Here is a 23,850-nt window from a genome sequence, read left to right on the forward strand (position 1 = left end):
AGCAAAGCTTCAGGGAATGGTGGAGCCACAGAATAAAAGGAACATGGGCTTCTGAATCACTAAATAAAGAAAATCTACTTTAATCAGCAACTTCTGACCTGTTACCTGTGTGTACATACACCTTTTTGGACAGCAGCTAGTCTTCTGGAAGTGGTTGACAATTCACTGCTTCTGTTTAAAAGCATCTTGGTTGAGAATTCAGGACAGAATCACCCCTGGCTGTCCCCAATCCCCTTAGTATGAGTGTGTGTTCCAGGTGACTCCTTCATGTTTTAAGAAATCCATACCTCACTGTGCTTTAGAACACTATAAGCCCTCATACCATTAGTTCCTTGATAATGGCAATAGTTAAGAAAACAATAAAATCTTGGTTTTGTATTCGTTGGCTCAGATTAAAAACGGAGAGTGAAAGACAGTTTGAGTTGGGCTGTGAATGATATGCTTTGTCCAGTGGGAAGGTTAGTGGAGAGCAGACCATGAGGGTCTTTGATCTTGAGAGGGCAGGACAGGGAACTCAGATGGAGTCTCTTAGTCAAGGGCCAGTGGGTGAGCGTCAGGGCCCTGGTATAGTCTGCAGGGCTGTGGTTGGCTGGACTGGCCCAGCTGAAAGTGCAATCACTCAAAGTTTGCTTGATATGAGTGAGCCTGGACAGGGAGTCAAATCTGTGAGGGGTGTGTATGTGTGTGTGTGTGTTACTGTGAAGAGCTGTAATTGGAGCAGAGAGGCAGAGAGAGTCTGGACCAGTACAAGGCCAAAATCCTCAGGGGCCTTTTGCATGCTTCCGGCAAACATTTACAGTGGGGAGGCCAAGTTCATCTAAGGAACGCTGACCAGCTGGACACAATGTGCTAGAATTTAGCCAAGGATATTAGTGGAAAGTCTCTCCCTGTGTTTTGAGCAAGGACAGCTGGAACAGGAAGGCCTATGCTATCCTCGTTGCTCTAGCCATGACCTTACCTTACCGACATAAGAACTAGAGCCAGGTCCTGCTCCAGCCCTGCTGGCTTTGGGATGAGGCTGGGCCAGAGCATGAGCAGGAGAAAGTCAAGGGGAGGTAGTTGCATGGGTTTATTTTGAATAATGCACTCGAGTGAGTTACAGAAACTAGCCTTCATGCCAAGCAGTTCTCAAATAATAAGGTCAAGCACCTCTGTCAGGATTTGAAGAAATAGCAGCAAAAAATCTGAGAAAAATTATGAACTGTCTACTCTGACTAGTCAGGGCCACCTACCGTGTTGAGAGCCATTCTTATTGAAGGGAACTATTTTGGATTTAGATATGAGGTCAGTTTTATTTTTTGTTTTTTTTTTAATATCCAATTTTCAGCAAGTATCCACTGAGTGCCTATTATATACCAGGCATCATGAGGGTTGATTGTAGAAACCTGCGATGAGCCTTCTGTCCACACCTGGGTGACAGAGGAAAGAGTGGGGGACCATAACATATGAGTTGTGAGCATGTGCACTGACCAGACAGGGAAGTTCTTTGCAAAGTTGTCAGGGCACCAGCAAGGGCTCCTGAGTCCTCCGGGAGAGGCTGGCATCATGTGCCTGAGACAGAAGTCCCAGGAGGCTGAGCCCAGCGTCGGCAGCCTGGGAGGCCTGAAACCTCCCACAGGCGATGGAGGAAGGGACAAAGGGCTAAAGGTCAGAGGAGAGGGAGGAGGGTGAGGGGAGCACATGGTGGTCTCCACTCCAGGCCAGAGTGTTAGGTACAGGAATGGCCTGTCCTGCCCAGTGAAAACCCAAGTAGCCTCCTACTGCCTTTTCAACGGAGGCTCAAATCTCGGCCAAGGCCTGGTAGGCCCTGTGAGTCCTGGGTCCCGTGGCTCTCCAGCCTCCTCCTGGCCAGTTCCCATCCTCTGTACCTCCAGTGGGACCCACAGATTTGCCAGTCCTGGCCACACGCCCTTCCATCCGAGTTTGCTGGGACACTGATTCATAGATTGAAAACAAGGGCAATCCTTGGCAAACCGGGGTGGGTTGGTCACCTCATTCCCTGAGGCTTGGGCTCCTCTGTGCTGCTCCTGCCCCTACAGTTCTCATCTGACGCCTGCACCCCTCCCACCCCTTGCTGAGCCCCCATTTACCCAGCCCCCCCTCCCCCCTCCTGTCCCCCCCCCCCAGACCTGCCTCTGCCTCCTTCACTTCTCCTTGGTAGCTCTCACTCCCTCAAGCTAGCCTCCATCTCAAGTGGTGCTCAAATGACATTAAGCCATTTTGATGGAGTATCTCCATGTCTGGTCTAGATTATGGGCTGGATGAATAGTTCCTCCTGGGTGGCCCAAGAGCCCCTCGCACTTGGCATGTGAAACATTTCCCTTCCTGGTGCCTCCAACCCTACAGCTGTCTGAAGTGGGTAGTGCCTGCCTAGCGCATGGTTATGGTCTCACACCTCTGTGCCTCGCCCATAGCAAAACACCCCATAAATGTTAAATGAGAATCTCAGCATCACTGAAAATGTTTACATATCTCTCAACTGATAATAACGACAACAATAAAAAATGTGTGTATAGCAAATACTCCCTCCGCACCAGGCTCAGGTCAGGGGCCCCGACTGGTTCTCTGTCTAGATGATGCCTGCACATGGGCCTGCTTTAAAACGGACTAAGTCATCCATAGGTTTTCACGTACCTTGGGGGTGTGTAACTTATTTGGCCACAATTAATATACTGAGGTTGGATTCCCTGGGTATATGCCTGTGTTCATGTGCAAGTGTGTGTTGTGTGTGTACATGTGTGTGATTTTGTGTATATGTAAGTTTTTTTTTTTTCTGGGTTTTTATCTTGTAGCAGCTCGTTTGCCCACATTAGCTTGCTTTGAGGAACAACTAAGGGCATCCCAGAGCTGGCGATCCAGATCAAGAAGCAAGAATCCAGGGGTTCCTATTAATAAGAGATAACACCGAAGCAATTGGAAGGTATGCCACTGAGTCCTACAACCCCTGCTAATCTTTAACATGTGAAAAGTGTGGCAGACAGGACCGTCGGTTTTGAAGTATTCCTTCTATGCATTTCTCCACGTTCTTTGCAGTTGAACCACTTGCAGCTCACTTTCATTCTCTTCTTAAGGACGGGGATCATAAATTGGCTCACATCTTTCCTGGTGGCTCCTGGACGTTAGATAGAAGTCACATCTTTCCAGAATCCTCCCTTTCTGTAACAAAGCACGCTTTGCATGCTGATCCTTATGTGGGTGTATTTATAATGCGTGGGCCGTTTCCCCTCCCACATGGTCCCGTCTTAGTTACATCAGAACCTCTGGGAGGGAGTCCCAACAAGACCCTAGAGAGTGGCCCCCAAACCTTTATCCGAGGCTCAGTCTCTTGTCTGAGCTTCATTCTCCTTGGGGCATGCCCGTCTTTTTAGTCTATGATTATTGACCGGATGAGTATTTCCAACTGGGTGACCTGAGTGTGAGGAGCTCTCACATTTATAAAAAAATGTAATACTGTCCCTTCTAGATGTGGTCCTCCTGACATTTTCTTTTTCACTCTGGCTTGGACCTGGTGAATGTCCCTGGCTTTGCAACAGGTAAGCCTGAGGCCTGCTTGTCCTCCCTCCTGCAGAGCCCTCCTATCTCTCCCCTCCATTCTGGGTGCTCAGGTCTCCTTACCTCTCACCTGCCAGCGTCTCCCACCTCCACTTCACCCTGGATGGGCTGGCCAGGACTTCCTTCCACAGCCACGTGCTGATTTTATCTTTTTTCTGCTCAGGAAGCTTTAATAACTCCCAACTGTTCCTAATGGAATAAGCTATCCACTTGAAACATCTCTCTCCTCCTTCCCTCCCTCCCTCCGCCTCCCTGTCTCTCTGGCTCTGGCTCTCTCTCTCACACAGAGTCTTGCTCAAAATAAACAATTCACAGTTTCTCTAACAAATCTCTAGATTTCTGAACTCTGCTCATGCTGACCTCTCCCTGACACCTTACCCGCCTCTTGCAATCTCGCCTACCCTTCCAACCCAGCTAAGATGCTACATACCCAGGATGCCTTCTAACTGCCTCCAACCATTCCCGCACCCCGCTGAAGCTGGCGTCCCCGTGTCACCCCTATCCCGTCTTGTGTTAATTGTCGTGGTCTCCCAACTAGATGACAGGCAGCTTGAGGCTGAAGGCTGTGTTCTGTTCGCCGGTAGGGTTTCATATGTGGTATACACTCCAAACTTTTTATAAACGTTTATGAGACGGATTAAGTAGGTTTGTCCTAGGGAGTGACCCTGTTAGCACATGGAGCCCCTGAAATAATTTTATGAAATTTTAGATCTCGTTTCATTTTAAAGTTAACACCTACATTTTTCCCGCACAAATTTCTCACAAGGGATGTGTTTTCTCTTGTATGCGTGCTTTAACTATGTTGGTGTAAACCTTGCGTTTGTAGATTTAACTCCTTAATTTATGGAAAACAACTGCCACAGACTCCAACTGGCAAAGCCAGTCGTTGTGGTCAAGCCAGACAAATAGCCATCACGCATTCGATTAGAAAAACTATGACTTTATTTTAAAATTCAAATGAACGTGGGTGCTCAGGTTTAGATAGGAACCCTACCAGGGCTTCTGGATGAAGGAAGGCATTGCTCAGTTGAATATTTCTTACTGATGCTCTCTGGATTCTCCTGCAGGAGGGCTGCATTCTCCAGTTCTCTCTGTTTTTACCCCCCGAGCTCATGTACCAGAGTGAAATCCAGGCTGGATGATAAGCTCAGCTTGCTTCTCTAACGTAAAGGCCCCTTGCATTGGGCAGGTGGCAAAGTGGAACTGGCAGTCCATGGGTTTGAAATGCATAAAAATACAAGTTGAATTTCTGAAAATGAATTGCATTTGAGTTGTCCCTGCCCGTGTGCCCCCCAAGAAATCTCTTCGTGCCCCAGGAGTGCGTGCTCTTCCGTGTGAAGGCAGATGGCCTGGGATGAAATCACGGAGGAGGCTTAATTTCCCTTCACACAGATACACCTCGTGAGGTTTTTAGAAAATTGCCCTTCCACCGAAGAAGGGAAGTCAAAGGTCACTTTGTTGCTTCACAAGATTCCCAGGTTGTTCTGGGTGAACTCACTCTCCGGGAGGCAGTTTCATCGAAGAAAAGACCCCATCCAACTATTGGAAGCCTTAAAAACACAGCTGACTCTTATGTGTGGCTGCCAGTCACCTTCCCCTGAGTGGTAGGACATACTCACGTTTCTGTGGGGTCCCCGGTAACTGGGCTGTCTGGGCGAAATGCCAGCAAGTGTCCAGCAAGGGGGTGATTACTTCTGGGATGTCGCTCTATGGCTTGTGGCCCACAGCACTGCCACCGGTAATCGTGACCATACTCTGCACGTTCAGCTGGTGCCCTGGATGAGCTCAGCATTAGGCTTGGTACCTTGCTACACTAGCCCGGGAGAGGACTCGTGGGGCTTTGCAGGCAGCCTGTCTGAGAAAGGATCTTTGGGAAGTGCAAATTCTTTGGCAATTAGGCCATTTGATTTTGCCACGAGTCTGGCCTGGAAAAGAGTACTACTATTGGGGCAGGGCAGATTCACCTATGGGGAGGCCCACGCTCACACCTCAGGAGCCACTAATGAAGTCTCAAATGACTTCAGTTGGGTCAGCTTCCCAGCAAACCGCCTCTAGTGCGAGAACAGCCATCAGGGCGCCGGCAGAGGGCCTCACGCTTAGATACACGGTCCACGTTGTTCTGGGCATGTGTGTGGACTTAAGCACCACGCACTTTTGCTTTCCCAGACCCCGTGTGTGGGGCCTGGAAGGTGAATGAGACTCTGATACGAGGGCCAGGGCCTCTCTGCTGAGGGTTGGGCTGTTGATCCCAGACCGAGGCTGCCCACTGGTGGGCCGTGGGCCGGACCAGCCTGCAGTGGTGGGTGTGCTGGTAGTGTTTTGTCTTCTTGCTCAGTGTTTCTTAAAAATGTGAATTAAACTTGTCCAACTATAAAAACCACAAAATTTCAAATAAAAAGCTGATTTTTTTTTTTTTATCCTCTTGAGAACCTGAAAGGCTATTCCATGGTGGACTTGGACCTGACGAAATGACAGCCCTCAGAGGAGGGAAATGCTTGTCCATGGGCCCCCGTCCCCTCCCGGATCTCTTCACTTCTTGGTATTTCCTGCCTGACCTTGGGGCCCTTCGACTCCTAGGAAGGCCCCCTCTCTAGCCAGCCGGGTGCCTCACTGGCCTCAACACACTCCCACTCTGTCCCTGTCTTAATCCTTCTGTTCTCTGATTTCTGACCTTTCTGATGTCCTAATGACTTTTATGTTTTTTGCTTCTAAAAAACATTTTAAAAAAAGGTAATTAGCTGTGCATCCTTAATATTTACACCCCATTTTGTTAATTGCATCGTTTGGCGAGCCTTCTGCTTTTTTGGCTTGTGCCAGGCCTTCTTAGATTAGTTCATAAAGAATAACTAATAAAGAATTAGTTATTACAAATACTGTAACTTTTGTGCTTGATTTCACACTTCATGTCAGCTTCTTCCCTTTCCCAAAAGTGACACATACTTAATTTTCAAAAAAAATGAATAGTGGAGGAAAAATAGTCAGTTTGGGGATTTGAGGCTCCCTACTGACACCAGTAGGAAGTCCCAACAGGATGAGGCTTGAAGGCTGTTTCTTTGGATTGTGATCTTGGTGATGGCGGGGATGTCCTCCCCAGACTCCACAGACCTCTCTTGGCCCTGGTGTAGGTTCTGGAATACACTGCAGAGGGCATAGTCAGCCATTGACTTTGGACCTCTACACTACTGCTCACTAAATGTTGGCTTCTGCATAAACATGAAGAAATTCAGAATAAAAAGGAAAAAATGTGATGGGATTTATTGTTGATTGATACTTGAAATCCTTTTTGGAAAAAAAGGCACAATATCAATCAGGGTAGCAAGCAACAGAAACATACTGGCAGTTCATAAAAGATGGAGTTGGCTGAAAGGCAAGTGTCAACTAGAGTGCTTTTGAGAAAACTCGGATTTACTTGGGCAAAAAAAGTCAACAGTCTTTTTTTTCTTTTTCTGTATAACTTCACTGCATTTAGATATTTAGATTCAAGTTTGGAAAAAAAAAAAGTCCTGTTTGGGGGCATTCAATTTACACTCTAAAAAAAAATTATGAAAACTGCAGTTTAAAAATTAACCCCCCAGTAACGACTTACTTCAAATTAACACACAGCCTATATAGTTGGAAAAAGAAAAGATTTTTGGATATATATTTTATTTGACAGTGTTTTAGAATATCATACAGTAAACAAGATTTCTGTAAAAGTTAATTTATCCATAGTGGTGCGTTTCATAAAAATAGTTGCTCACTTACAGTCTTTCTGTGACTATTAATACATGGAATTATATTTATAGAGATACAGCTGTACAGGGTAAATTCACAGCTAACACTACACAGAAATATTATTTGGAATGGGATTTAGATGATGTGCTGTCTTCACAGGTTATGGATTACAGCCGCATAAAGCAATTACTGCACAAGTAGTAGCTGTGAACTGTGCAAATTAGAGTTTATGCAAGCGTAATCTCAACTTTTTTATCCTTTTGTAACACATGGAAAATAAAGGTCAGAGGATACAGTACCGGGACGTGCAGCTACACTACAGAAGCATTGTCCAAAACCAGATTCAATAAATTAATGGCAAACTCTACTGGATGTCTAGTCCAGGGGAGAAAGACTAATTGAGATTAAACCAAAAGTATTGTAAACTGCTACATGTGTTTGTGCTTTTGTTTATGATGAATGGATTCCATTTTTGGAAATTGCTTTTACAAGCTGCAAGATTCTTCACTTGAGGCTTTCGGCCACGTTCTCCTCTTGTCAAACAACTCGACTACACCTATGCCTGATGGAAATTAAATGGCCAGTGCTCAGGTTGCTGCAATTTACAGAGACAGAAAGAGTCAACGGAGAGAGGCTATTAGGCGTGACCTTGTGTGATGGATCTGATCTCCCGTTTTTACTTATTTGACTACAAGTTCAGGGAGGTGAGGCTTATCTGCATTTGAACTCCTGTAAGGGCCAGAATCTGGGAAGGATGAAGCCTCACTCATTCAGGACAAATTAAAGAGAAACGGCCCTCAGAAAACAGTTTGCCTTTTAATATGTGTAGCTACAAATAAGTACCAATGGATAATTAACTGCCGTAACATTTTACAAAGGAATATTCAAAGGGCAGAGTAGAAAGGCAAGCCTAAGGATGGTAATAGGGGATCAACCGCAGATCAATGGACATAAACCCAAACATCCAGAGGTTGCTGAAGACATTTAAAAATGGCAAAGGATGCAGAGACGAGAAAGCAAACCAAATAAAAGGAGAAAGAATAAGGGAAGACAAAGCAGAAAAAGAATGCTAAAAGGTTCACATTCTTTCATGAAAATAAATTGGCCATGGTTTTTTAATACTGGGGATTCATTCTAATCGGAGAAATACAGGCGAAACCCGTTGCCTCTGCTCTATCAAAGTGAAAATGAAGTAATGGAAAGAGGATCTTAAAAAAGACAATAAAACAAGTGAAATAGAACACTGCTGTCAAAGAAGCTACCCTCTCCGCTAGCCTGAGACCATAGGAAAAAGCCTTTTCATGAAGGAACTGCAGCGGTGCCGACCTCGATTCGACAAATTGTGGCCCTTCAATCATAAAATGCCGATTTTAGATGAAAACCAATTGAGATCTATGAGCTAAACTGCAAAATTCTGACTTACGGCAATCTGTTCCCTAAGATACAATTTTTTAAACCTTTTTTTTTTCCTACCACTGAAAATGTACAGAAACATGATTTGATCACAGAAATGGCAGTAAAAATGGCATCACAGCGACGAACGCACTAGGTTCCTAAGTCGTCCTGCGGGCCGGGCCGGGCCGGGCCGGGCCGGGGCGGGTCGTGGGCAGCAGTTCCGGATGGTCCAAAGAAACCTTTAAACCCCTGTCTAGATAGGTCGAGAACAATTTATGTACAACTCTTTAGATCAATTAAAAGATATAATCTCGTCTCAGTTTCAGCTTGCTCCGTGCAGTTTGAATTTTTTTTTTTTAAGGCGATATTCCAGTTTGTGATTGCTCGTAACTTGTCCGGTTTCTTGGTAGAGAGTTTGGATGGCATCCAAATCCTTCATGCAGCGGGGGTCATTTTTTTACTTTTTTGCTTTTTTGAGATTTTTTTCTTTTTTTCGTTTTTTACTAAAGCTACACTGCACTGTGTCTCCGCGGTGTTCTCCACGTGGTTTTGGTTGTCCCGGGGCCGCGGGGCCGGCGGGGGCCTGCGGGGGCCTGCGGGGGCCTGCGGGGGGCGCGGCGGGGCGCGGCGGGGCGGGGGCGCGGCGGGGCTCAGCGGCCCGCGGTCGGGGCTCCCGGCCTGCGCGCGCCGGGCAGTCGGTCCGAGCCCGGCACCTTCCAGGGCCCCGGCGCCACGGCGGCCCTGCGCGGGGGGGCGCCCCCCGGGGCCCGCGCGCCCGCCCCGCCCCCGCCCCGCCCCGCGAGCGCAGGCGCCGCCCCCGGGCCCCCCCGCCGGCCGAGCTCCGCGCCCGCCGCCCCGCGGGGCGCCCCCTGCCCGCCGCCGCCCCCCCTGCCCGCCGCGTCCGCCGCGGGCCCCGGCGCCCCCGCCTCCGGGCAGTGGCCGCCGGGCGCCCCCTCGAGCCCCGGCCGCGCCGCCCTCCGCGGGCTGGCCGAGCGCTCCGCCTGCTCCCCGAGGCGCTGCTTCTTCTGGCCGCCGGCCGCCAGCTCCTTTGGTTTCCGCACGTCGTGCTCCCGCTTGCTGTCCCAAGGCGGGTCTGGGCCGGCGTGGCGGGAGGCGTCGGAGGGCGGGGCCGGGTGCGACGGGGACAGTGGAGGGGGGCCGTCCTCCGGGGGGGCGCCTACTTCCTGCAGCCCTGGGGCGGCGGCGGCGGCAGCGCTGCGGGAGCCGGGGTCGTCTGCGGGCGGGAAGCACAGCGTTAGGGCGGCGCCCGCGCCCAGCGCCCCGCGCCCCGCACCCCTCCGGGGCACGAGGGTCCGAGCCCCCCGCCCCCCAACCACGCCCCCCCCCGGCGGCCCGACCCCCGACCCCGACCCCGAGGCTGCAGCCGGGCGCCCCCAGGGAGCGGGACGGCTGCGGGCGGGCAGCACAGCGTTAGCGCGGCGCCCGCGTCCCGCGCCCCCTCCGGGGCACGACGGCCCGAGCCCCCCGCCCTGGCCACGCCCCCTGCTCAGGCCACGCCCCCCAGAGGCCGAGGCTGCAGCCGGCCCCCCCTTCTCCCGGGCGCCCCCAGAGAGCGGGGCGGCTGCGGGCGGGCAGCACAGCGTTAGGGCGGCGCCCCGCTCGGGGGCACGAGGGTCCGAGCCCCCCCCCCCGCCCTGGCCACGCCCCCTGCCCAGGCCCAGGCCACGCCCCCTGCTCAAGCCCAGGCCACGCCCCCTGCTCAGGCCACGCCCCCCAGAGGCCGAGGCTGCAGCCGGCCCCCCCCTTCTCCCGGGCGCCCCCCGCGCTCGGCAGCCCCGGAATCAGCGGGCCCCAATGTGCCGTAGGTCGCCCCGGTGGCCCCCCGGCGCCATCAGCAGCCCGGGGCCCAGGGAACATCCGCTGCGAACAGGCCCCCGGCGGGTCGAGGACCCGGTGGGGCGAGTCGTGGACCCCGCGGGCGAACCGAGCTCGCCGAAGCTCTGGCCTGGCTCTGGGAGGAGGCGTCGGGACAGTGACTTGCAGCCCTTAGGTGTCACTCGAAGCATCATTAGCTTCCACCAGGCGCTCCCAGAATTTGGATGAAGTCATCAGAAACCGTTTACTGTCGTCCTTCTAGAAGTCATTCCTTCTTTCTAGTAGTTCTGACCGCATAGCAGGGCCAGGCTACCAGAAATGATTCTCCCTGGGAAGCCTAGTTTCAACATTTATTCGGGGTTTCAGGGCTCCCTACTTTGAGAAAGGACTCGAGACAATTTACGACAAGACACAAAACAGGATGATACACATGAGGAATGATTTTTTTTTTTTTTAAAAAAGCAACCACCGGTCAGAAGCCGAGTAGAAGGAAGACAGATGTGTTAGGAAGCGGAGATGGGTTAGTTACTACCATGAGCTCTAACATTACCCCTGAGTTTCTAGCTCCCCAATCAAGATTAAAGCAGGAAAATCCCATAGTCTTCCCTTGATATTTGCAAGGACTATGCCCCAAGACCTTTGGAAATCCTTAAACTTTGAAATATCTCCTTAGACTGTAAGTTCTCTCCACAGAACTGGCATAGGGTCGTGAGTGGGGACGACGAGGCCTCCCTGATCAGGGGTGCTGGGTGGCAGGAGAGGCTCCTCACTAGCCAGGACGTTCAGCTCCACACACGAGCCTCGGTGCCTGGGAATCAGTTCCTGCCGCTGTAACCTTATACGTGGCAGACGATTAAAGGCCCTTATTCAGACTCAATCAGTGAATGTCAAGGGTCTACTTGACTTAAAATTTGAGGATTCTTATCCAGTACCTTTGATGCTGATTTATAAAGAGGAAACGACAGGCAGAAGGCAGTGGGGTGGATAGTTCCAGTAATTCTGGGCTACCTGTACAATATCAGATCAGTTTTAAAAAGTTTCTCCTTGGATGTTCAGTTCGAATGGAATATTTAGGGCTGAGTGTTCTCTTCCTTCTTTTTGTAGGTAGTTCTATTATCATGTTCACATAAGGAGTAAAAAAGTCCTGGAAAAGCATCAGAAGACCTGGAATCGAATCCTGCCTCTGGCATTCACCAAGGTGTGATTTCGGATCAACTACTTGATCTCTCTGAGCCTCATTTTCTCCTTTTATAAGGGGTGACTGAAGTGTTTACATCATAGAGATGAGATACGCACTTTTAAAGGGGACAGCACTTTGCAATGGGAGGATTATAACGATTTTTTACACACGGTTGAGTCGGATTTCTACTCTGTGTCCCAGTAGCTACGTATGGACTGGCCATATTAACTAGCATACTTGTAGGTGAGGTTGTGAGTAAGTGCAGTAAATCAGCCATCCCTGATGGCTGTGATCCCCAGGTGTGGTTTTGCTCTACCCCCAGGTGGCCTTGGCTACTTCAAGGAGTATTCTAAAATCCTCAAATGCAAATGTTTTTGTTGAAAATTGGAGTATGTTCTGCTTCTGGCTGGGCTAGAATTTGAAAATCAAACCGTTATAGCAAATGATAGACCATGGCCACTCCATCAGACAGGAAGAGATTGCCTGAAGGAGTTAACAGTGGTCTCCAAAAGGCCTAACTAGAGGGTAGTGGTGCAATGGTAATCTCTAACTTGGACTGTGATGATGCCATTTCACAGTTTACTATCTCTTCCCAACACCCCCCTCCCCTACCCCTGCCAATTCCATCCTGTAGGGCCGAGTTAATTAGCTGGCCTTGGGTTAACTGTGAGGTACAGGGAGGTTGATATTATTCACACCATTTCCTGAAGGAGGAATTGAAGCAGAGAGAGGTTAAGTAATTTGACCAAGATTACAACATGGGTCAGCCAAGAGTAAAAGATTGGGTGTCTTTACTCTTTTTTACTTACTAAGAACATTTTCCTAACCTGTTGCCTTGCAAATAGGATCAAAGCATGTGAAATGGACCTGCTCAGTGGCCACTGCTGACCAACAGGACCTGGACCCCATCATCACTGGACAGAATGGTTAGTATTTATTTCTGAGCCTCTTACTCTTGACAGTAAACCAGAAGGTGAAATCATTCCAAATGCAAAGATACAGAAGAATCACTCTTATTAAAAAAAAAATATTTCTCTAGTGTTTGTTTATAGATCATTGAATTCTTAGTGGTGGAAACCAAAAGCTAAACTATCCCAAGCCACTCGTGACTGAGAGTATTAGTCAGAAATTAAAATGAATTGCATCTTAAAGTGAAATGACTTAAAGGATGGACCTTTACTAAGTTGCTTGATGGTTTTCATTGTTTTGGGCAAGAATTCCCCACCCGAGCACCAGCCATGTGACACCCGCACCAGGCAGGAGCCTGCAGAGCTGAGTGTAGTAGACCAAGGTGGCGGGCAGCCTGTCCCCCACCTTGCCTTTCACCCGCCTAGTCGAGGTGACCTGAACTGGGGTGCAAACTAGGGTTTTCGTGAAGCCTTGACACATGACGACCAGAAGAAATAGCCACATTTCCTGCTGGTTCCTTCAAACCGTCTTTTTCCCCTGGTCCCCTCTCCCTTCTCTTTCTCTTCGAACCTGGCCACCACCTGACACATGTCACTGTGTTCATTTACTGAGTCTGGTGCCCAGAAGACGGGCTCCCCACATTCTTCCCGTCTGAGGAAGCCTAGAATTAGAAATCATGGAGATGCATCCTAGGAGACAAAATCAGCCATGTGGGCCTGCCGGGGTTCCTGCAGCCCCTCTGTCCAAACAAAGTCCCCAGCAGACCCAATGGCTGAAATCAGAAAAAAAAAAAAAAAAAAAAAGAGAGAGAGAGAGAGAGAGGCTCTTATTCCAGCCCGGCTTCCTCCACCCACCAGCTGGCCCCCCGGAGTGAAACTGCTCTCGTTCAGGTCACCAGTGATCTTTCTATTGGCAAGTCCTGAGGACACCTCTCTGTATTCATCATCATGCTTTATCTCACCACCTTTCACACAGATGACCACTCCCAGACACCAAGTGAACCCTTGGCTTCCATGACACTCCATCGTCCTGTTCTTTACCCCACCTCTCTGGCCGTTCCTTCCTCTTCTTTTACTTGGCCTCTAAATGTTGGCATTCCTCAGGGACTGGTCTTAGGTCATTTTCGTGCTTTATGGTGTCTCTTAGGCGTTCTCATCTATTCATATAGCTTTTATACAACAGTATAAAACAGCAGTACTCCCAGATGTTTCTGAACTCTACGCCATGAGCTCTGGGCTGGTGTCCACCTGCCCATTTGCTATCTCCACTCTGATCGTCCATTGGCATCCTCTCTGTAACAAGTCCCAAGTGGAAATCTTTTCTCCCTGAGCCTATTCTGCACTCTGTCTTTCTTTCCCCATCTTGGTGAGTGGTACAACCATCACTTGGAGTCAGTCTTGATTGCTTTCTCTCCCTCACCTCACAAATGGAATCCACCTGCAAGTCTTATGAGTCTTATCTTCAAGTGGACATGGACTCTGTCAACTTATGTTCGCCTTCACCTTCGCCACCTGAGGTCAAGATCCAGGGCTGTCCCTGGAAGGATGCAACCGGTGTAGGCTGCCCAAGATAATTCCATTTAAAAGAAGGCCATAGTGTGCACATCTTTCATAAACCCTTGGTGATGCTGTTAAAGGCAGAGAATTCAACAGTGACTTTCAGTGTTATTCAGGCAAGAGAAGTTAAGTGTAGGATACTGGGAACTACACACCCTCCCCCGAGTTCAATGCTCAGGACAACCAACCTAGTTCCCACACCCAAGGGATGGGCCTGCCAAGCTACTGTTTCTCACACAGGCTGCTACAATAAACTGCTCTTCTCTTTATTCATACTTGCTTGATTCTCCATACAGCACCCACAATAGTATCTTCGCCACACAAATTAGATCATGTCATTCCTTCGCTTAAAACTTTCAAGGGATTCTTACTGTTCTTGGATAAAAAACCCAAAATTAATACCATGACCCAGAAAAACCTGCATGATCTGGCCCCAGCCAGCCCCCTCGGCCTCATCTCTATTTACTCTCTATTCTCCACCCACACTGGTCTTCGTTCAGTTCCTAAATGCACTGAGCTCCTTCTCTATTCTGGGATGTATGTCACTGCTGACTCTTCTGCCCAGAAAGTTTTCTCCCCAACTCTTCATATGGTGGGTTCTTTTTATATTCTTTAGGACTCTTAAATATCACCCACAATCCAAGGTAGATGTTCTGCTGTCCTCAGGAGCATCTTGTCTTTATTTCCTCATAGTACTTATGATTGGTGATTCTCTATCTGCCTGCTTATTTGATTAATAGCAGTTCCAGTTACTAGATCACAAGCTTCATGAGGGCAGCGGCCACGGTAGTCTTGTTTATCCAGTGGGAATTTCCGCCTAGCTCGGTGTTGGACATGGTAATAAGTGCCCAGTTAATATTCGATGAACAAATCAATTAGTTGCACAAAGAGAACACGGAAGACTCGAAACCCAATGCTTACTTGAGCAAACACTTCAGATCTTCATTTAGAGAATAATCAGCAAATATAGGTTTGCATCCCTGACTTTTATCAGTTTTCAGAGAGAGGATGGTGGTAAAGTGCTAGTGTGTATTTGACAGGAGGGCAAATAATTAAGTTTGGGACAGGCATGCAGAGAGGAAGGACAGCAGCAACCAAAAAAGCACTGGAATGGCTTTCATCAGTGGCCCCTTGGGATAAAAAAGCTAGGGGAGCTCTGGATCTATAAAGCAGGCAGTCAAGTTCCCCTGGCCTTCCACAGATGTTCTTTCCTTTGTTAACCTTCTCAGCCACGATGATGCAATGACTTTGCTTAAAGGAGCTTCATCTCTGGGGAATCATTAGTCAACGTGCCAGTGAATGTTCAGATGAACCACAGGCCAGACAGACCCTACATAGCTCACACTGTGTTGGCGGAAGGAGCAGATCCCTCTCCTAAGTTAAGGTCAAGTTTCTTCCCCTGCTTCTTGTTGGTTCTAGCCAGTTGGATCTAGAAAATGGTCTGATTAGGGACACGTGGGTGGCTCAGTGGTTGAGCATCTGCCTTTGGCTCCGGTCATGATCCCGGGGTCCTGGGATCAAGTCCCACATCAGACTCCCTACATGGAGCCTGCTTCTCCCTCTACCTATGTCTCTGCCTCTCTCTCTCTCTCTGTCTCTCATGAATAAATAAAATCTTTATTAAGAAAAGAAAAGAAAATGGTCTGATTAATACATAATTACATATTAGTATATCTGTACACAAGTCACACACACGTGTACTATTAACTTTGAGTTAAAAGATGTGTGATCTCTTGATTTATCTTGTAGGAACTCAGCAATATTGAAAAATAAAATCTAGTCTTCCACTACGTATCTCGCTATGCCTAAGATTAAAAAACAAACAAACAAAAACCCTTATCTACTGTATTTGAACAGCTTGTTTCTTTATGGCATATAAAAGTCAGCAAGTCAAGTGACAGTAACAGAGAGGTGACCCACTAGGAATAGACTACTTATTGCAGTAAATAAGTATCCGCATTATTGGTTTTCCTGGGTGGCTCTTATCTCCAGCAAAAAATTGTGCCGAAGAGGAAAATGTAACCGGCATCAAGGAAGAGTTAATTTTATCCTGTGCTGAAGGGTGAGTGAGAGACCCCTTCGGAGGAAGCCAGGGATTGCTGAAGGGGAAGGAGGGCCTGTCTCCGGCCCCACACCTCAGCTAAGAGCCCTAGGGCTTCCAGCTTTGGGCCCATTGGTCCCCAAGGCCCTGCCCCAAGGCCCCCTGCACTGCTCTCCTCCTGCCAACACGAGGCTGGGATGAAGAGCTTGGTGGCTGCCTTTCGGGGAAGGGTGTTCAGGAAGGTAGCAGTAGTGTTAGCACTATCGTATGGCTAATAACGGCAGCAGAGAACATGGAGTGAGGGGCTGACTTGATACCAGTCACTCTTCTACTGTATTTACCCACGTGAAAACTGTACGTTGTACAGATGAGGAAACTGAGGTACAAAGAGGTTAAGTAACTTGTTGCAGGCTGCGTAGCTGGTCAGGAGTGGGGCAGGGCTGTTGAATGTTCTAGCAACTCAGCTGAAACACTGTCGCTAGACTCCTTGGCCATCCTCTATTTTGATTGTCAAATGGGACTCCTCTCTTCTGGGGCAGTATCCTAGAAACTCCCATCGAAAGTGATTCTTTCAGAGGCAGCTCCATCATTATTCTAAGTGGAGACTAGGAAATGCCATTTGTGTCTGAACCTTGGACACGTAGGGGCAGTCACCGTAGTGAGGGTGTTGATTTGTGAAAATGCTGGAAACTCGAGCAGGAATCAGAAGATAATGAAATTGCATTTCTGAAGGGCAGGGATAATACTATGTATTTTTAAAATGGCCCTCACAGTGTCACACTTTGACCTGGACTGGCCTGAAAATACTCCTACTAGATATTGGAGACACAGAGTCAGTTCAAGACCTACTGTTACTGCTCAAACAAATGAGCTTACTCTGCAAAGAGATCCATGGATTTGGTAAGTGTCCCTTCTCGCTATAAAAAAACCTCTCCTGTTGCAGCTGATGGTTGGCTGGGTTGGAGAAGACTGATGTGGTTACACTGAACTATATTTTCTTCTAATTTACAATATTATAGGAAAATGTAAGAAACAATGACTAGAGTAGATCAAAGAACAGTAATGTGAGGTCATTTGGTGTTCAAAAGAAAAATCTTTTCAGGATGGGTCCAAGCCGTAATGGTTCATTTGGATCTGTTCAACCATCATTAGGGTGATTGCTTTTTGTAACGAAATACAAAGAAAAATGTGCCTTTAAAAAACTTCTGAACAAATTAATGATTTTCCTTTGCTCTTGCTCTTTCTGAAGCATGGTTTCCTGTCTGGAGGCATCGTTAATGGCATTCAAACATGTATTTGTGTCACCTTTGTTCCCAGAGAGATGCAAACTAGGTGTTATAAACATCAATGACCTTAAAAATTGTGACCATATTTGCTTATTTTTGCAGCAAAATAACCATTTTCAGAGCATAATCAAAGGTGCAGCAGTAAGCCTGTGGCAAACCTGACCTCCAGGGCTGAAGGAGCAAATCTCAGGGCCGATGGGGCTCTTGATCATGGAGCTACCTTTACTGAAGGCTTCACCTGTAACCTGACCTGTGCCAGGTGCATTGTATACAGGAGCTTTCAATCCTCACAACAGCTCTGCAATTATCCCCACTGCGTAGATGGGGAAACAGAGGTTAGATATATTAAGCAATGTGGCAGGGCCGCTCAGGGTAAGTGAGAATCAAGAGGACTCCAGAGCCCGGGCCTAAGCCCCTCCTCTGTTTTGGTGCTTGCTTTCTTCTTCTACACCAGGACACACGTAGAAAAATATGGAAAATACGGTGTGTCGTCAGTGGACTGGAGTAAACGGAAATGATCAAGGTCTGAAGACTCCAGCCAAGCCCTTCTGTGCCCCAAGGGCCAAGGGGGTTGCTGTCTTGGTGTCACTCATCAGAGGTGTGTCTGGGAGTACAGATTGTGAGACTCGGCTGTATTTTTCAACAAGGCAGAGTCTTGATGACCCAGATGCGACCTGGGAATGTGGTGCTGCTCAGAGATCGGTCTCAATGAGTTCAACACCTGCATTACAGGATATATGAGAAACATGCTGGTTCATTTATTTTAAGCATCTTTTGGAAAGCAGCACATTCTTCTTTTCAAATAAAATCTTAAATGAAAGCCAATGTGTAAAACAAACAAAAATGGAACAGCTTTGGCTAGGTGGGGTGGACCCAGAGCCTCTGGCCCTTCACCCCCCTCCCACCTGCCCGGTCTCTTCCGCCCTCCTTAATCCCCATCACCTTTCCTTCCATTCACCATCCACCTGCTCTCTGGTAACCGTCACCCCTGCCTGGGTCTTTAGGCCATTTCTCACTTGAAGCTCTAATAAAGCAGTTTGAAAACCACTACATGAAGAAGAACGTGCCTCTGAGAGCCCCTCTTAAAATGTAAAAATCCCCATTTGGGAGTGGGAAGAGGAGAAAGGGAAGGTTTGCTTTTAGATTTTTTTCCCCTTATGTGTTAGCAGCTGGGAGTTGGACTCCAGAGAAGGGAGACCGAGCACGGGGACGTTCTGCTGGCGAGCGGCGATGGAGATGTCTGGGGCACAGGGGCGGCACAGATGCTACCTGGCCCTAACTTAGTCACCCGGAGTCTCGGCGGGCGGATCACCCCCTGCTGGGCAGCGGTGGCCCTGCGTGTCTTCAAGGGAGAGCGGCTGGCAGAGGAAGGGGTGTCCGGCGGGCCTGGCTTCCAGCTCCAGTGCTGCCCCTCGGCGTGGACTCGGGCAAGCCGTTGGAGCATCCTAGCCTCAATTTCTCAGGGAGATGGAAAACCAAGAGTTGGGGAAGATTGTCTGCCCGGTGCCCTCCCAGACCTGTGATCAAATGAAACACTATGTATGAGGGTTTATATACATGTCAGCCATTAAGTTAATAGTTAAGCCCAATTTTAAAAATGGGCAAAGGATGATAGCAAGGATGATATCCGAATGGCAAAGGAGCATATAAGAAAGACTCGACATCACTAACAGCAAAATGCAAAACTGTAGGGAGATACCACTACACATCTGCTAATGTGGTTAAAGGAAAAACCAAACCAAACCAACAACCCGAAAATAACTGGCAAGGACGCGGAGCCCCTGAAACTCTCTTATGTTTTCATTGGGAAGGAGAAGTGGAACAGCCACTTGGGAACAGTCTGGCAGTTTCTTAAAAAGTGAAACGTTTCGGGATCCCTGGGGGGCTCAGTGGTTGAGCAGCTGCCTTCGGCCCCGGGCACGATCCTGGGGTCCCGGGATCGATTCCCACATCAGGCTCCCTGCATGGGGCCTGCTTTTCCCTCTGCCAGTGTCTCTGCCTCCCCGCCCCCCGCTCTCTCTCATGAATAAATAAATAAAATCTTTAAAAAAAAATGTGAAACGTTTCATTACTGTAAAACTCCACCATCCCGCCCTGAGGCTGTCTCACAAGTGAAGGAAAAACTTAGTTCACACTAAAACCTGCGTGTGAATTTTTAGAGTGGCTTCGCTCTTATGCAGCAGGACCTGGACACAGCGCAAATGTCCATCACCTGGTGATGGGTCAACACACCCATGACACCCCGGGGGCTAGGGACAGGAGTCAGCCGCGGACTGGAACAAGCAACTGGTCCACCCGTGAACGAATCTCAGCCTCACCACGGGGAGAGGGAGCGGTCGGGCCCAAGACGTCACATGCCGCGTGAGCCCCTTTATACGAGCCTCCCCAGCAGACGACACTAAAGGGGCAGAAAACTGAGTAGTGGTTTCCAGGGCCTGGGCGTGGGAAGAGGCTTGACCACTTGGAGAATGAGAGATCGGGGGGTGGGGGGGGGATTACGGGCTGTTCTCTACCGTGATTATGGTAGTGCTTATATAATTGCGTGGGTTTTTCAGAACCTGGGTAGAATTACAGTAAAAAGGGTAAATTTTCTGTCTATAAAGTATACCTCAATTTTTAAAATGTGAAAAAATTCATAGTGCCGATAAACTGTTTTTAAGCCTGGTGCCTCAAAGTCTTTTTACACTGGCTCCACCTTTTGCAAGTACTGTTTCCACCACTAGTTTACTTAAAAACCGAAAAAACCGGCCTGCCTCCCTTCCCCCATGGCACCAAGATACATCTTAGCCCAATGAAGCCGATAATGAATTCTGGGTTCACAGAGTTAGCAGAATCTGAACAGGTTTTACCCTAATCTTTTGGAAGCATCTTTAATCTCAAAGCTTTCCTAGAGTCGTGTTCTTCAACACACCAGTACGGCCCTGTCTGAAGCGGCAGAGAGCGGAAATAGGAATGAGAATAATCAATCATAAGGCACCCGTTTCATGGGAGAAATGATGGAAACTGATAATAAGCACCTCTTGCCACGGACAGAAGAAATGGAAACAAGCCACTTGGGGGAGACTCTTCGACTCCGGCTAAGCCCATGTCTCCATGGTACTCAGCATCTTCTTCGCACTCCCTCATCTGCTTCTGTAAGCCATTCATGGGCAGGACTCAGGCAGCAGACTGACCCACTTCTGGAGTGGGGGAGGCCCCACAAGTGATGTCCATCAGAATGTCCTCAGGGAACAAAGTCCCTTTTTAACAATTCTGGGGCTTTAAAAAGAGAATGAATTAGTGGAAGCAAAGCTCTTGTGTCTGGAGTCACCCGAAGTTCCTGTTGTCATACTTCATCAAGGCCATCCTCAGACAATTCTTTTTCCTGCATTCAGTTTTATTTCTCAAAACACTGTCCTCCTTTCTCTCTCTCTCTCTCTGTTGGGACCCAGGTGCCAGCAGCTTTAGCTATCCCTTTTTTGTTCCATTTAAAAACAACTTACTCAGTTCTGATCGCTGAAGACAGGGAGGCAGCAAGGACAATGCCTGTGACCTCCTGGGTGCAGGTCTCCCCAGCCTGTGCGTGACTCTGAAAACCTTCGTACCCCACCAGGTCGCAGTCCCCACAAGCACCTTCCCCACATTCCACCAGCTGCAGACTACAGTACAAGACCGCGTGAGAAGTTTCAAACACGTGCCCCCCTCACAATGCAGGCTTCTCCTCCAATTACGGTTTTTCCAACTCATTTTTGCAAATGCTGAAACTGAACTCACCGGTTGTTCCTGTGCTCAATTTTCTAAAACTCTCTCAAACAAGGAGGTCATAGACAAATTATCTTTACGGATTTGAGAGATGTGTCAAGTAACTTTTTAAAGAAAGGCCTTTCTTAAACAGAAGTAGTGACTCAGCCGTTTCTGTGTTCCCAGCTGTCGAATCCCCAGCACCTGTGGCACCTGGAGGGCAGCCCTTGGGTCCCCTACATCCCAGGGTGGTGACGGAGGAAGGACAGGGCAGGCCAAGCATGGGGAATCAACAGTACTGCGTTCACACTGGGGACTCTGGGGTATTGAAGGTCTCTGTATATTGGTCACGTTCCTTCTCCATGTTCTTTTCAGGTTGTCTCTGTAACCTCATGAGTTGTCCTAATGAATCTTGGCCTTCTCCCTCTTCTTCTCCGAGGTGGCCGTCACCTCTTGGTACTCCCAGCCAATGTTGTGAGCCGGGCATCCCAGGTAGACAGGCTTTCATGGAGGAGGAGACACAGCCTCGAGGGCAGCGGAAACCACCAACTGCTTTTTCTTGTCAGAGGGAGGTAGAGTCCTATCCAACACCCCAAGGTGGTCAGGGTGGCCTGGCCTCGCTTAGTCTGGCAGGCAGCACATCCTTGCTGTTCACCTAAAGATGTGGTGGGGGCCACGGGCCCAGATGGTGTTCATACACTTGCTGAGGAAGACCAGGTATTTTAACTTGTTTCTGTAGAAATTGCCAGAAATGTTCATTGCCATCACAGTGCACAACCACCCCCTTCCAGCCTAGCAGCAGTCGCGTGGCAACGATGGGCCATGATGGGTGCCTGGAGGTCATCGTTCACCAGACCTGCCTTTCTGCCATCTTTGGCAGACACTTGGGGAAAGCTTTTTTTTTTTTTTTCTCTCATTAACAAACATTTATTGAGCACCTACTGCTTATGTCATACAGGTCTATGCACTGAGAATACATCTATGAAGTCCATGGACCTAGGAAGAGACAGAAAACTAATATTCAAATACATAGTGATATGTCTGATGTGGATCTGTACAACACAAGAAAATAAGGTAAGGCGAAGAGGCAGAGAGAACTGTGGGGTGCTGTTTGAGATAAGGCAGTCAGGGAAGGCCTCTCTGATGAGCTCACAGTGAGCGGGGCCTTGAATGCCGAGTAACAAGTCATGTGGGCAAAGATGGAACATGTTGCAAAGGGAGGCCTTGGTGCATCGCAGGAACGGTAAGTTGGCCCGGGAGGTGGAAGAGGGCAAGGGTGAGACCACCCAGGGCCACCCAGGGAGGCTTTTGAATTTTATTCCAAGTGTTTTGGAGGCCACTGGATGGTCTCACACAGGGGAGTATTTTAAAAGGCCAACACGGCTGCTGTGTGCAGAACAGATTGCAGGGGGAAGCAAGACACCGGTCAGGACACTGTGGTCGCCCAGACAGGAGACGACGGTGCCCTGGGTCAGGCAAGTGGTGGGAAGGAGGCAGATTCCGGATATGGTTTGAAGACAGACGAGGCTGGACCTGCCGATGGACCGGCTATAGGCTGTGAGCAAAAGAGAACAGTCAAGGAGGCCTTGAGGTTTTCTTGTGTGTTTATTCATCACAAGGTGTGCTGACCTTCAGGCAGGCGTGTGCTAGGCACTGGCGATGTGAAGATGCTCAAGACACCACGAGTGCCTCCAGGAACTCATCGTGCGTGAGTTCAGACTTCTAGACCTCCAGATGCAAGTACGGAGTGCTGTGGGGTGGGCGCGCGAGAACAGATCGTCCGTATCTGGGATGTGGACCAGGTTTTCATTTGAGTTTAAAGGGAACACAGACACAGAACGTGGAGAAGAGTATCCCAGAAAGTGGGATCAGCAAGTGCTCAGTGGGTGTGGGAATGGGGAGCGGGGCCTGGGGTCGTGGAAGAAGGGAAGGCTAGGAGAGCAGGTTGGGGACAACTTCACCCAAAGACAGTGGGGAGGCTTTTACACAGGAGGGTGATGAGGTGATCCTCCTCCTTATCTAGCGGGTGACTCATTCACCGATATTGACAAAGAAGCTGCGTGTGAACTAAGCCTTACCCAGTGTGCGTTGCTTCAGTCACAGTATCATGTTGTCTTTGACTCTTTCATAAAGAAATGAAATTTCCTTTTCTCTTCCCGGTATTGGCAAACAGAAGCATGATTGCTCTTCAGGCAGAGAAATACTGTTAATCTTGCTGTTGATGAACGTTTGTTGAACATCTCGGTGCCGAGCACTGTGTCGACCGCTGGGAATTCAGCACAAACAAGAGGACATTCTTGCCCTTGCAGAGCTTGTTGCATGAGGTGGGTGTAGAACAAACGGTTTCAAATGTGATGTATCATCAAAAGAAAGTTAAAAAAAAAAAAGTAAAGGGTGCTACAGAGGCATTTAATGGGGTGCTAACCTCATTTAGGAGTTCAGGGAGGCTCCCTGAGGAAAGGTCTTGAAGTGAAAACTAGATTGATGAAAATTTTAGCATCGGCAGCAATGTCATCCCCTAGTTCTTCAATAATGAGCCTTTTTTTTTTTTCAAGTGGTTGCTTCTCTTCTGCTTTTGAATCACGCCCAGCTCTTGCCTACCTTGGAGAGAGAAAAAACCCCACATCTCCCACTTTCACATCTGCAAACTAAGCTTTTCAT

The 23,850-nt window shown here is 48.7% G+C and overlaps 1 protein-coding gene and 1 pseudogene across 1 annotated transcript in view; both read right to left on the reverse strand.

Moving 5' to 3' along the window:
- Positions 1–9,311: 9,311 nt before the first annotated feature.
- The window catches only part of MAGI2 (membrane associated guanylate kinase, WW and PDZ domain containing 2), a 1,298,069-nt gene continuing 1,283,530 nt past the window's right edge, over positions 9,312–23,850 (reverse strand). The window contains 1 exon segment of the mRNA XM_055301214.1: positions 9,312–9,895. Within this exon segment, the coding sequence (XP_055157189.1) occupies positions 9,312–9,895 (584 nt within the window).
- LOC129494077 (60S ribosomal protein L13a-like) lies at positions 21,494–22,033 on the reverse strand (annotated as a pseudogene).

Source organism: Nyctereutes procyonoides, unplaced genomic scaffold (genome assembly GCF_905146905.1).
Source record: "Nyctereutes procyonoides isolate TBG_1078 unplaced genomic scaffold, NYPRO_anot_genome, whole genome shotgun sequence".
Taxonomy (NCBI): Eukaryota; Metazoa; Chordata; class Mammalia; order Carnivora; family Canidae; genus Nyctereutes; species Nyctereutes procyonoides.